At 36.2% G+C, this 14,350-nt stretch overlaps 1 protein-coding gene across 1 annotated transcript in view; it reads left to right on the top strand.

The window, feature by feature from the left end:
• map2k5 (mitogen-activated protein kinase kinase 5) overlaps positions 1–14,350 on the top strand; it is a 74,553-nt gene that overhangs the window by 37,196 nt on the left and 23,007 nt on the right. Inside the window, exons 18-20 of the mRNA XM_042491776.2 lie at positions 2,752–2,778; positions 3,121–3,153; positions 13,875–13,936. Coding sequence (XP_042347710.1) covers positions 2,752–2,778; positions 3,121–3,153; positions 13,875–13,936 — 122 coding nt within the window. The remainder of the gene's footprint in view (positions 1–2,751; positions 2,779–3,120; positions 3,154–13,874; positions 13,937–14,350) is intronic.

Here is a 14,350-nt window from a genome sequence, read left to right as displayed (position 1 = left end):
GATCTTTCAGAAGTGTTTATTGAGTTGTTCTTGAAAGAAACGGAAATTATTTGACGTCTAAAAATTGTGACTTCTAATTTTCATGCTGACCCCAATGTGATATTTTCTAATCAGGAGAAAAAGTGTGATACATTTCCACAAAGCCACTTGTATAAGGGCTGTTTAGTTCAGAGAAACAACAAGCTGATGTTTTATAAAAGTAATATAGGAATTTAGTTATATACACTCTGATGCAGAAGTCCTGTAAGACCTTTTGCAGCAAACACAACATCCTTGGGATTTGTTTGTCCCTCTTAAATCAGGTATCAGAAAATATGAAGAAAATATGAAGAAATGGATTACTGGAAAGACTTTTTAAAGTATAAAAGTGATATTTAATCCTCAAAATGAACATGCAGATAATAAAATGTCTAACAGATAATCAGCTCACAGTGATGAGAAACTGCTAAGAGGGAAAGATAGGGAGGTATTTTTAAAGCTCTCATTTTGATACGTGGTCAAGCTACCTAGTATAAGAAGAATAAGTGCTCAATTATGCTTGAATAAGTTACTCTCCCACTATCCAATTTCAACCCCTGGAGCAGCACGCAATTTTGTCTTAGTAATTATTTCTGAACAAATTAGTTTTCCATAGTTGCCTTTAATGTGTCTGAATCAGGCAAAACTGGATATAGAGGCAGTTTAGGAGTCTCTTGGTATTTGCCGAGTGTGAAAACCTGTATTTAATTGAGTGAATCAATAAGTGTTCTAATGCACTGTCAAAACACTCAGAGAAATGAGCAATTTATTTACCAAACATTCTCAGACATTCAGCTGAGCAGAGTTTTTAGCCGTTATATCACTAAGTCTGTATTATGAAGATATACATTTGTTTTTTGGAAGAAATTGAAACTTTTTTTTCCTGATGAATTCAGCCCTGAGGGTTTTAAGTAGGAAATGCTCTTTGCTACTGTTTCACTGCAGTGTCACTTACATTTACATTTTAAGTCATTATCTCAGAGGCTGTGTCTAGATCTACCAAATTGAATGTCTCTATTGTGGCTCATACTGTTAATGACTCCTTTAATATGTTTTGACTGTGACCATAGAAAGTATGTTTTGTAAGTCAAGTAAGTATTGAATATCTTAGATGTCATTTTCTGTTTTGTTTCCCCTGAACACTTGTTATGTGGGGTTTTTTCTCCAACTTCAAACATCTGCTCTTATCAAATCATAGTTTTAACCCAATAGAGTTGTGCAGGAATGAGTCATAAAACCTGAGAATGAGTTAGCATTTTAGCACTTCCAGTCCTTCATCCAGAAGTGAGTGGGTTTTACAACTTGGCAAGCGGCAACTTCCAGGGCTAAAAACTGAAGCCAACGCCGAAGTGCCAAAAACTGCTGTTACTTTAACAGCCACTTGAGGCTGGCTCCAAAAGCAAGTCAATCCCCAAAGGCCCCCATGTTAAAATGCTAGACTTCACAGCAGAGATTAAAATGTTTACAGCCTGGTACATGAAATGGTGTTTGGCTCTATTCCTAATTTTCCTGTTCATGACAACTGTACGAGAGGGAGTTTTCATATAACTAATGCATTTACACTTAATTAAGGCATAAAGTTACACATAATTAAGGGATTGGATGCTTTGAGTGACAGTCTGTGTACAGACAGTGTCTTCAGCCTCCCAGTCAGATCAAACTCCTCACTCCTCCACAGCTTCAGCCCCTCACCCAAATATAGTCACTGCTGGCTCCAAAAAAACAAGATGGCAATGGCCTAAATACCAAACTCCAGACTCCAGAATGGGAGTCCACAAACCAGTGGATGACGTCAGGGTAGCCACATCCATTATTTTTAAAATCTATGGTTTTGTTTAGATGCCTGAAACAAGGTCAGTGGTTAACACAAGCTTAAAAGACATTAACGTTTTGATCTACAACATAAAATACATCAGGAATTTTAAGCTTTTTAAGCTTTTATGTGTCTTAAAAAAGGACATTTTAAACAAGTGGCTAAATGAGACTAGAGAATGGTGAATATGGTTATACACTCTTGTTTTGATCGTTACATTAAGTCATGCAACCGTATGGTAGTTCATTTACTGGCTAACATTACCTTTTTAATTCAGGCAGGATTACATTTCTGCTTCAAAATAAAAGTGCCGTCAATTTGTAAAGATTGCGTTGATGAACAAAACAAGTATCATCAAATGTTTCCACGCAGCTTTTGGGTTTTTTTCGTTTGTTTTTTTACAGTAATCCAAAATCCAATAGAAAGATCCCCAAGGCTTTTACTTGAGAGAACCAGGGAGACACTAACTTCCATGTTAACCTACTAAAAACTTCATCCCTGCAGCGCTCTGTTGTCACCATGTATGTAGGTAGCTTACGGTGTTGTGGCCTGTTTATTGTCTGTGTTGCACCTGTGAAATTGACATCAGTGAGCATGCTCACTGCAGAGCTTGCTCATGCTGTTTGTAACAGTTATTCTACATCCCGGCACATCTCGATAACCTGGAGGGTATGAATAAAGTGCTACTCTGAAAATTAGCATTAGTGGATCTTTTACCCCCATTCTCCACAAATGAGAACAAGGCCATTAACATTTGTGTGTTTTCATTATGTAAATGGTGTTAACGCATACTCACAAATTGCCAACAGGAAAGCAATAATTTTCTCCTAGTGATCATAATGTGTCCAAGTGCATCGTCTTGATTATGACACGCTAATTACATATTGCCTCGTCCCTTCTTCTCTTCTCTTGCCCTACAGATCCAGAAAAATCAAGGATCTTTAATGGTAAGTTTTATTGCATTTGAAAAGGAAGAAAGAATAAAGAGCTCTCCCACTCTATAGTCTGTTACTCTTGGTTGGCTCTCTCATTTGAAATAAAAAAACACTCAAATTGCATTTTTGCAATGAAATATTAGATCATGCTTAAACTGGTGGTATTATATTAGGTGCCATTATGGAATAATAAAAACATGCAGGAGCTGAAGGATTGTTTTGCCTGAGCTCTCTGCATTTGATTAATCTAAGTAGATACTTTTTTTTTTTATCACACTATTGATTTTCCCCATTGCCAAGAAATTCCATGTAGGCAGATTTTTTTTTCATCTCACTGTGTCTCTCCTCTTCCAGCCTCTCCAGTTACTGCAATGCATCGTTGATGAGGTGAGTCGTCGTCTTATGTGCTTTTGCATCTAAAGTCAGTCCTAATGGCCCGGAAAGCTTATATTTTGTTTCCTAATGAAGCAAACCACTCAGGCGGCTTTGCTCCCCACTCACTCAACCCTTCACCCTATGCAACTGCCTGAGGCAATTCACATATGCACACGCACATTACTGTAGAGGTTGGACCTGTCATGAGTGACACACACAGAAACACAGCTCTGAATCCTGTGTACTACAGAGCCAAAGCATTTGTTTAACCAGGACTATTGTTGACTGCACTGGGTGTTTACAATTGTACATAAAAAGATATAAGACACACAAACACAAATAATGACATATGAACACTGAGGACAACAATGCTTAGACAACTAATAAGTGACTTTTTTTCTATTTCACAATATACACGGAACAGAAAAACACATACAAAAAAATGAAAAATTAATAATTTTTTTTATGACTGATCATGACATCACCCATCCCTGATGGGATTTGTCAGACACATTAACCAATAACCAACCATACATTTCACCCACCATCATCCAACAGCACAATACATCAACATCAACCAAACATAAACACAAACAGTAACCGAGCAAATACAATGCAAAAACATAAACCTCCCACAAACAATGCTTTGAGAGATATCCCACAATGGAGAGAAAAAAAATCCTAAATAGAAAACACAAAACACAAAAACCTAGCTGAGCACAACACACCACATACACATGCAAACAAAACAATATCTACATCTACATAAATCAATGCCAAATGCTATTTGATCCATTTAGACAGCAATCCTCACAAAAACTGAGTCAGAGGGGTCCATCATATGTTAATTTTCTCCTCCTATCCCATGTCCTTATGTTCCATATGTCTATAAATACAACAGTCAGACCACATAAAACAAAAAAGGAAACTTGCAAAAAAAACCAGAAATGTATAAAACAGTTGATGTACATATTGTCATAATGTTTTTTTTAACCAACATAGTTATCCATTCTGTGAAAACAAATGGCCTTTTTTGAGTGCTGTTCAAACCTGCTTCTCCATCTTGCATTCAGTATCTTCCTTTTTTTATGATTTAACACTTTGGAGCGTATAATTGAATTTAATATATTAAATAACCCAAACTTGGACAATTCTCGTTATGAAAAATAGACACAGCAGTGGCTAACTAAATAAGTAGGTTTCAGTGATGTCTGCCACATTGTTCACACTTTTTATAATGAGTTTACCTAGAAAAAACATCTGATACTGAAATGCTCTCATGTCACCTCCATTCTATACCACACACAAACACACATGCACAGTTTTTGATTTCTTGATGTACGGACACAATTTTATTGTGTTGTTGTGTATGAATTTGTAAGCCCACACTGCCAACAGATTGATCAAAAGCAGCAATCACAACCTTTTCCTTCTCTCTCTTTTCTTTATTCTTTGCTGACGTACACTAATAGCAAAAATGCTATAACACCCCTGTAGCCTAAACCAGCCCCCAAACCCCATAACCAGCCATATCGCACATTAAACATACAAAGTCACTTGTCCTTAACTGCCTATGGATTTGTCCGTAATTAATAATTAAATGCTTTTGGTTGTAATGGATTGACCTGGGCTGAACTGTTCATTAGTCAGCTAGACAGAGGCATCACTCAAAACTATTTTTCCTGTGCCTTGTCCTGTTCCTCCCCTTGAGGCAAAAGAACATTTTTGTGTTGTCCCTAGCGAGCCAGCACTGCCTTACTGCCCCAGCTTATGCAGTGCTTTGGAGGAAGAGACAAGAGGATAAGCACTCTTTAGAAAGATGAAGATGCTTAGAGAGAATTTAGAGGTTGAGGACAGCACTAGAATGAGGATATCTGCATATACAGTATAATACAGTATATACAGTTCAATGTGGAGTAGAGTACCATAGAAGTGCTCTTTCTTCATAGATCCCAGTTTGTTGCCAGTTGAGGACATCTAAATGATAGAGATTGTTTGATTTTAATTTTCTCTGTCTAAACTCAGCATTTAACATAGTAGATTTTTGTGTTCTATTGGTTCGCTGAGAAACATGGGTTGACATCAAGGACACCCAAACAGCTTCTTCTGTATCGTTCTGTGATGACTCCTTTTTCTGTGGCCCGTCTGACCTGTGATGTTCCCCAAGGCTCCATCCTTCCCCAAGTGTTTTGCTGCTACTGAGACATATCATACATAAAGACATAATTCAGCCCTGTATTTATGCGCATAACATGCAAATCAATGTCACATTTACAACCAGTAAAAATGCAATTATTATATTCAATACTGTCTGTCAGAAATAAAATGCTGGATGTCCCAAACATTCTCAAGCTAAATTAAAACAAATCTATCCCAGTTTTACCAAAACATATTGGCTCTCAGTGAAAAAAAAAAAGTCACAGAGGTCATTCAATCAGGTTTTTATCAAGTAGGGAGCATCTCAAAATTCAGGTAGTTTTTCTCCTGGCCTGTCTGACCTGTGGTGTTCCCCAAGGTTCTATCCCTGGCCCCTTGATGTTCTGCTGCCACTGAAATATGTCATATATATAGGCCCAAAATTTGTTGCCTTTGTTATGCAGATGATATCCAAATTTATGCTACATTTAAAACCAGTGAAAAGACCATTTTCATGAGTTATATCTTCATTGTTATCTGACAGAAATAAAGTGCCCGATGTCTCACAATGTTCTTCACCTAAATGAAAACAAATCTCAAATAATTTTCTTTCTTTAGTCTCTTCTAGTTTTACTAAAACATCTTTGCTCCCTGTCTTCAAATGTCAAACTGAATGTTTATTTTTGTATTAATTAATTTTTGGCAATGACCTTTAATTTGAAAAATAAGTCACAAAAATGGTTTAAATCATCTTTTTAGCAACTGAGGAGCAATTTAAAAAATCAGGTCTTTAATCTCTCTGCATGATCTTGAGAAGGTCATACATGCTTTTAAATCATGGCTGTCCAATTGTTGTAATTAGTTGTAAGTCAAAACATTACCCCATGCCTTAAGATAAAAAAAATGCTGCTATTTGGCTTCTAACAAATACGAGAAGACAAGATCATATCAGCTGAGTTTCAGATTCCTCACCAGTTTTAGAATTGGTTTTAAGATTTTACTGATTACCTTTAAAGCACCTCATGGTTTACCTCCCAGTTATATTGCTGAATTGCTGCTCCCTGGTGAGTGTAGCCTCATATCCTCAAGCAGAGCTCTGCTGGCTGTCCTAGCTCAAGACTAAAGGTTTCGAAAAGTGCTGTATAAATAAAGTTCATTACTGTTGTAGTACAACTTGTTGAACTTATTGGCATCATGAACCAGCACTGATCCCATGGAGTAGTTAATTTAATGCTAAGGTATTTTTAATTGAGTCAGACACACCTGACTTCAACATCATGGCAGGTGTGATAAATTATACCTGACTCAATGACATTTTGTAAGTGTTGCCCATTAGTACATACTGTAGTTGTGATCCAGATACTTTTTTTTCTTTGATCGTGATGCTTTGATATTGTGTGTGACTTATCCAATGGGGATTTGAAAGTTGCTTTAATGGCTGAATGAGTAATAGGCTCCAGTGAGTGGATCATTAATATTATTGTAGCTAGAGGTATGTGTGTGGTGGGGGATGGAGTGGAACAGTCTGTGTTTCTTTTTCTTTGTATTTCTGTCACACAGAAACACACAGCGAGGCATGGCTGAGAAAGACTAAAATAAAGATTTGAGTCTCATGAGGCTCAAAATAACAACTAAATAAATAAGGAGATAAAAGTTAATTTAAACAATTAGTAGGTAGACAAATCAACAGATACACAGAGGATTGCAATTTTCACCCGAGTGAATCTCAGATATAAAAGTGGCACACACAGAGCAAAAAAGATTCCTAAGTCATTTTTCTGTGGAGAAGAGAGCGGCTTTGAAAATCATAACATCAACAAAGACAAAATATAACAAAGACGACAAAAAGTGGTCACAATAAAGTCATAGCTTACCAGATAGTTCGACGGTTAAAGTCAAAATAGGCAAGTTTTCTGGTTTTACTTTTCATTATGAGGTAAATGGTGTTTGCACAATGTAATGTCTATACAGTATTAACACAATCAGCATTTAGACTGGATTCCAATAGGCCAAGCTTTCACCATGCATTTTTTTCTGCCAGTGTGGACAATATCCAGGGAAAGTGAAGGCTCGATTTAGGGCACAAAGGACGAGTGTCAGCCTTTACGTAAATAACCTGGAGGGCTAGCGCTTTTGATTTTCTCTGGTAGCCATTGTTAGCAATCCCACTTAACCAAAGAGTATAAATGTAAGTTTTTGCCAATACTATCCAAAGTTGCAGAAATGGCAGATAGTGGAACAACTGAAATAGCTGTGGAAACTGTTACAGTTACTGCGCTCTCAGAAAACATAAAGCGATCCTGTTGTCTCATTCTAGAAACGGTGTCTCGCTGAAAAATCTGAAAACTCAACAGAACAAACTGTCCAAAGCTTTAGTAGCAGCCTTTTTCTTTGGTAGAAAGTAGTTACGTCTGAGATTTAAAATAATAATAATAATAAAATTGTGGGCTTTATTGTGCCCACAAAGACCAAGGCTTTGGTTTGAGGAAAAAAAATTTGAGCCAACCAATTGGCTAGCTAATCTTACAGCTCAGCCAAGGAGGATGCCGTTAATGTTGACATCTTGCACTGTCATAATCACGAGCCTTTCGGCCTTGAGTAGATGCACGCTTCCTTCTACCCTGCGATATGGTTTTGGGGATGTAGCTCAGCAGAAACAATAGTTTCTGTGAAACTGCTCACAGCAAGGTCTGTGGATTATCTTGAGTCACCGGGTCATAATTTCTGAAAAGACTTTGCTGATGAGTTTTTCAGTTTTTCAAAAAAAAAATTCCTTTTTTTTTATTGGCGCTTTGAGCAGCAGTAGTCAAGTGCCATCTAGTTCCATCATATTCCAGAGAAGGCAGACATGTGTATGACCGATACCTCCAACACTCTGCAACTCACACCAAAACAATTTAGATTGATAAACAGCACTACTACAGGTAAAAGGAAAAGTACGTTATTCTCATTAAGGAGTGAACTCTCCCTTTATGTCATGGCAAAGCCGAGGAGTGGTACCTCATGTATGTCCGATTTCACTTCATTTAGTTACCCTCCATTTAAGTGCACTTACACCATCAGAAATAATCCAGTGCATCTTTTTAAATGCTAGATGGTATTAGTGTATAGCAGAGAAACATGCTCACCTTATGTAGCCATCGTCTCGAACGAGAACTTCTCTGTAGTTCTTCCCACATCTGCTTGCTGTCCATACTCATTAATGTACCTCTCTGCTCTATTTGCTGAATAGCAAGTGGCTCTACTAATAAAGAACTCCCACTTTATTTTCAAGCCTGTAATTACTGATCTAATTTTGCCTAATAATTGCTTCATGGCAATGACATGTATATTTACTTGTACCCTTGTACCCTCGTAGTGTGTGTTCTGTCTCATAGTGGAGCGCTTTGACAACCGGAGGAATAATTCACACAGACTAGCCACTTTCATCAGCCTGCTTGTCTTTTGTCCCGTCGCCTGCTGCCACATCAAAGCTGCAGCGGTGTTTCTCTCAGCTGGAGACATGAATACATGCATAAATGTGTGTGTTTCAGTTTGTGCCTGTAAAAAGGTGCATGTGCATGCAAATATGTGGGGAAAGTGCAGAGACAGATTTTGTAACAGATTTAGCCTACACAACACATAAATTAGTTGTGTAGTCGACACTTTGCACAAACTGTGGGTCCAATTGATCCTGTTTTTCTGCGTGTGTGTTTGTGTACAAACCATAGTACAGTGGTTGCAAATTATTTGGTACTCTCCCTCTAAACGGAGAGTAGACTCAGACTCGTGGTGTGCAGTGCTCAAGGGCATTTGTTTGTGCATGCCTGTGTGTGTATGTGCATGTGCTATGATATATTGCTCATCCAAGCGGCGGCAGAACTGTGAAGTGCAGTAAGATTAGAGGGGGACCCATTCCTTTGTTAATTTAAATGGGTTCATGCATCATGCTTTGCGGGGGCCTGCCGATCAGAGCATTAAGGAATAGCGAACACTGCCCAGAGGTGTTTTTAATGGCGCAGCAGGGCTTCAGATGTAAAGAGGTTTAATTCTCTGCATTTGAATAAATGCCTGGTTGTGGACCCAGGCTTTATGATTTTTGTGCATATGCAAGTACACTGTGTGTTTTCGTTTATCTTTGTTCATGTCAGTGGATGTCACTGCTGTGCATACTTTAAATCATACAGATGTACACCTACTATTCACACACTGGTCAATGTAGATTTGATTTTGTCTGACAGTAACTTTTTCTGAGGTAAACATCAGTCTTATGCACATGCTGGTGTGTATGCATATTGTATCATATATTTAGAATAGAATAGAATAGAATAGAATAGAATAGAATAGAATATTCCTTTATTGATCCCCCATTGGGGGAAATTTCAAATGTTACAGCAGCATGGAAAAGAGAAAGTGGAATGTAACAAAGAAAATAACAATAACACAATTATACAATAACACAATTATACAATAACAAATAACAATAAATAAGTAATAAAATAAGTATGTACATAGAGGAAAAAGGTATGTACACATAATAAGTAAGTAATAGAATAAGTATGTACACAAAAGATGGATTTGAGAATTTAAGCAATCAGAAGATTTTAGTATTTCAAAATTGGTGGTGATTTATTAAATGGTCATTTGATTGCAACAGTATATCTATTAAAATAACAAAAATATATGAATATAGATTGTACTGCCTTTTGACATAATACTTTCTTAGTACCACCATTTCATGAATTAATGTATACCTTTAACCCTTTCTATCTTATCATTGAAACCTACCTATTGTTTTTATTTTAATGATTGTGTTCATTAACACTTTTTTGTGAACAAGACACAGATTTCAAAGCTAGAACAGGATTCCCACGGATTGTGAAAAACTCTTAATAGGTATCGAATCCATTAGTCTAAAAACAAGGCCTTCATATGAAAATGTAATAAATCAATCTTTCAAAAGTCTTAAAAATGCCAAGACGGGCAAATAAGATTTTTATTCGTCTTTGATGTTGTACTGTAAAATCTTGAAATAATTGGAAACATCTTAAACAGAAAAAGGTACCAAATGCCTCATTCATTAATGTCACGCAAATCAAGATAGCAGAATCAACAACACTCAGAATTTGTTTTAAGCCAGGATGTTTAGAGCCGAGGATCTACTGTCTGCTAACTAACTGTCACTGTAACAGGGACAACATGGTCAGGTGAAAATTCAAGAAATTGTCTGTTTAACCAATATTTTGTGGCATGGCTAAATCAGTACAAGGCAAACACAAATTGCAAGTCATGATTTATGTTACAATAAACATTTAGGCAATATTGTCCGTAACCCTGAGTAATTGATGACAGTTTATTACTGTTTATTATTTTTATTTATTAAAAATTCTTAAATTTAGCTTTTCTTAAAGTATAGGAGTTGGGTAAAAAGAGGAAAATGCTAATCCTGTTGCTTGTCACTCACAATTTGATACTTAGCTCTCCTCTGGAGTTTACTGGCATTTGACAAAGCAAGGGAATACAGATGTTAATTTGATACAGCTGCTGCTCTACAATGGTCAGTGTTTTTTCTCTAATATTGAGGGTAAAAATTAGCATTAACATTTATGTCAGTCAAAAGTAGGGAACAAAGGGAGAGAAGGGAAATGAATTGAATAATGAGGTGAGGGGCAGTAATACAGGTTCAGTCTGGCCCAGCTGTTCTACATGACACGCTTCATAGATCCTCCATTGACAATATATCATAAGACTGACACACACGCGCACTCACACACACACACACACACGATACTATTATTAATTTTGGCAGCAACATTTAGTCCTTGTCCTGAGATGAAATGTTTTTTTTGAGTTTTAGTCACATTTGGACAACTCCACCCTCATATTTTGAGTTCATTTTAGTCTCGTATTAGTTTGAGAGAACCAGACATTTTAGTAGTTTGAACAATTTTGGTTCTAGCTCTAGGTGCCGTAAATATTAATTGATGTTGTATGATTAGAAAAAATGCCTCTAAAAAAATGCTGATGAGGTGTCTGTTCTGCTGTAAAGAAATAAATTATTAAGTAAAAGTAAAGGTGCTAAGGCTCCTTCCCAGCTCAATACTGCAAAATCCAAACTAAAATCCTGAGGAACATAACAAAAACTTGTATCAATGAAGAAAACATTGCTCTTTCCCTGAAATTACGTATTGCTATGACAAAGTGAAGCAGATTGCACAAAGCAGTCTCACACACCATCCCTCAGAGTGAGAGACAAAAACCAGTATGTCCAAAAAAGTCTCACACATGAACCACCAACAACATTCAGAAATTCATCTGAATGGCTTAACATTGTTTAAACATCTTTAATTAACTGTGTTCAGTTGCACCTTCAGGTATCTCTGGAGATTGGTGGAATTGAAAGCCTTACAGCTTTTTTAAAACACATTTTTTTCTCTTTATAGCGTCATACTGCGTGTAAAGTAGATCCTAACATCCACCTTTTTCCTACCGAGCCTGGCATTTTATGCACCGTTCTCTCGTGTTAGAAAAAGTGAAAAAATACAGAGATACCAAGATAATACTGAGATAACATGTATTTTTATGTCTATCATGTGGGCCGCGGGGAAACAAAGTTGATTTTGTTAGTCCTGTCAGGCTACCGAAAGTAAAATTTGTATGTGCAATATTAATAACTTTTAAAATAAGGAAATTAATAAATACAGGGGGTCCATGTATCGATACAATATTGCCACACAAAATATTGCAGTACTATGCTATATTGACACACACACAAAGCTACTATTTACCTTTATACTAACTTGCAGTGCTTGAATATGAAAAGGTATCTTGCAAACAAAAATACATATCAAATAATTAGAATTATCTTGAAAAGGTCTTCAAAAGCATTAAATTAAAGTGTCTGATACCCGTAGAAACTCCGAGGACAGCTATAATATACAGTAATTCTCTGCAGTTTGCATTTTTACCTTTTGAACCACTAGATTTGTTGATTGGTTGACCCAACAAGACAAATGTTGTGTCACCCAGCAGGTATTGCACATTAACTTGATTGCCGATGAATGTAGTGAATACAGAGGATAAAGAGTGGAGCGTTTAGCCTTGGGATGAGACATAAAGTGTTCCTACAAGAAAGGTACTTAACTCTGAACCTAACTGAATTCTGGCTTTTCAGCGTTATATACTCTTTGAACGCACAGTATGTTGTATCAGTAATTTTATAATAGCATAAAAAGCTTTTTGTTGATCTCGTGCACCTTCGGGATCTTGTCTTTTTTGAATAAGCACTAAAGCTTGTAAAAACACCTGTCTGTAGGCTTTTGACAGAACCAGCAACTTTTTTCACCTTGCAGCTCTGTTATAACATTGTGTGGTGCAATGTGTTTGGTGCATGACAAACGGGGGCTTCCACATTAGCCACAATAATTCGTTGGTCTGTGTATTTTTTAACTTTTTTCCCTAGTGGTAAAAAGTAAATTGTAAAAATAACTTGTAAATCTACAGTAGATTTTTTTTTTAATTCTCAGAATAAAAACAACAAAACCACTTAACCCAAAGTTTAAGGATGATTTTAATTTTTAAAGCACTGCTGTTGCAGCATTTTATGGAGGGCAAGGGTTTAATTAATAATTAAACTGTTTTGTATTGATAGTGTTTAATTAAATTGCACAACACAGGTAGGATTATGTTAAAATTGGGTTTAACATTTCCAAAAAAAACTATGACTAACTTTTATGTTAGGGTTTGTTTGTTTGTTGGGTATTTTTCTGTTTGTTTTTGCATTTTAAGAAACATTTAACATAGTAACACTGGAGTTACAAACTATGAACAGATCAAGAAGATAAAATCATAAAAAAAACATAAAAATAAAATCATTAAGACATAAAGAATAACTGGTTAGTTTAATTGTAACATAAGTATCATTCTGTAAGATAAATTAAAGTCAGAGGATATATTTTACCAACATAGGAAACAACGATGGGTGCCATAAATACACACCTACACGCACAGGCACAAACCAACACACATGGTGTGTGCATACACATGCATATCTTTATATTCACACACAAATCCTTGAATATACCCATATACAAAGAGAACGACATCAGTGAACTTCATTTCATATCGTCTTAGTTATTACATCTGATAGAGGAGTCATTGGAAATGTTGCTTCCCCCATTTTTTCCATCTTTCCTCAAAGATATGGATTTGATTTCAAATTCTCTAGTTTATTTTTTCCATGTGACATATTTGATGCATAAAATCCTTTCATTTAGACACAGTTATCATCTTTTTACTTTGCAATTTGTCAGTTTATTGCTTCCTTATTACCAGGAACAAGTGTGCATCTTTCTTCTTGATCTCTTCTGGTATTCTGCCATGTAGGAGGACCAGTGGGTTTTTATATAGAAAGTTACTATAGAATTTTCCACTTAACATTTTACAGGATTTATCTTAGTTTCAAATCCTTGTTGATGTGAACCATAATTCATTTGTTTTTTTCAATTTAAAATCATGTGCAGTTAAGTGTTGGATTGTTCAGTTAGTGAAGTGAGGTCTTAACACTCCAGAACAAAATGTTTTTTGTTAAAAAAAATAAAAAAATTTCCTTTTTACAGGATCCTCCAGTTCTTCCGGTCGGCCAGTTCAGTGAGAAGTTTGTCCACTTCATCACTCAGTGGTGAGTCAGTTTGCTGTTTAACATGCTTTCTTTCCAGAAGGACAAACACTGAAATTTTTTCATTTAACACCTTCAGATTTCAAATACAAGTGTGCCTGTTTTCAATGGCCGTTGACTGTGCAGTGCATTTGTTTGTGATTCTATTTCATAATAGCTTAATATGTGCGGCACAGTCGGCCATCTGAGCCCCACGGAGCCAAACTGAACAATTACAAAGACCACAAGCTGCATTTAACATAGAATATTGTGAGCAAATCAAAGGTATAATGGTATACAATTAAGTGCATTTGCTTGTGTGTTAATGCGTTGTGGTTGTAATGGTTTTATCTATGATATTCAATGAATAAACAACACAAGAATAATTGATTTACCCGATGCAACAGGACAAAGACAATGTTTACCCTGCGTTTGCCT

This window comes from Plectropomus leopardus, chromosome 1, assembly GCF_026936395.1.
Source record: "Plectropomus leopardus strain MGB_pleo_1.0 chromosome 1, ASM2693639v1, whole genome shotgun sequence".
Lineage (NCBI taxonomy): Eukaryota > Metazoa > Chordata > Actinopteri > Perciformes > Serranidae > Plectropomus > Plectropomus leopardus.
Note: the sequence above shows the minus strand (reverse complement) of the source record. Positions and strands in the feature narration are given on the sequence as shown.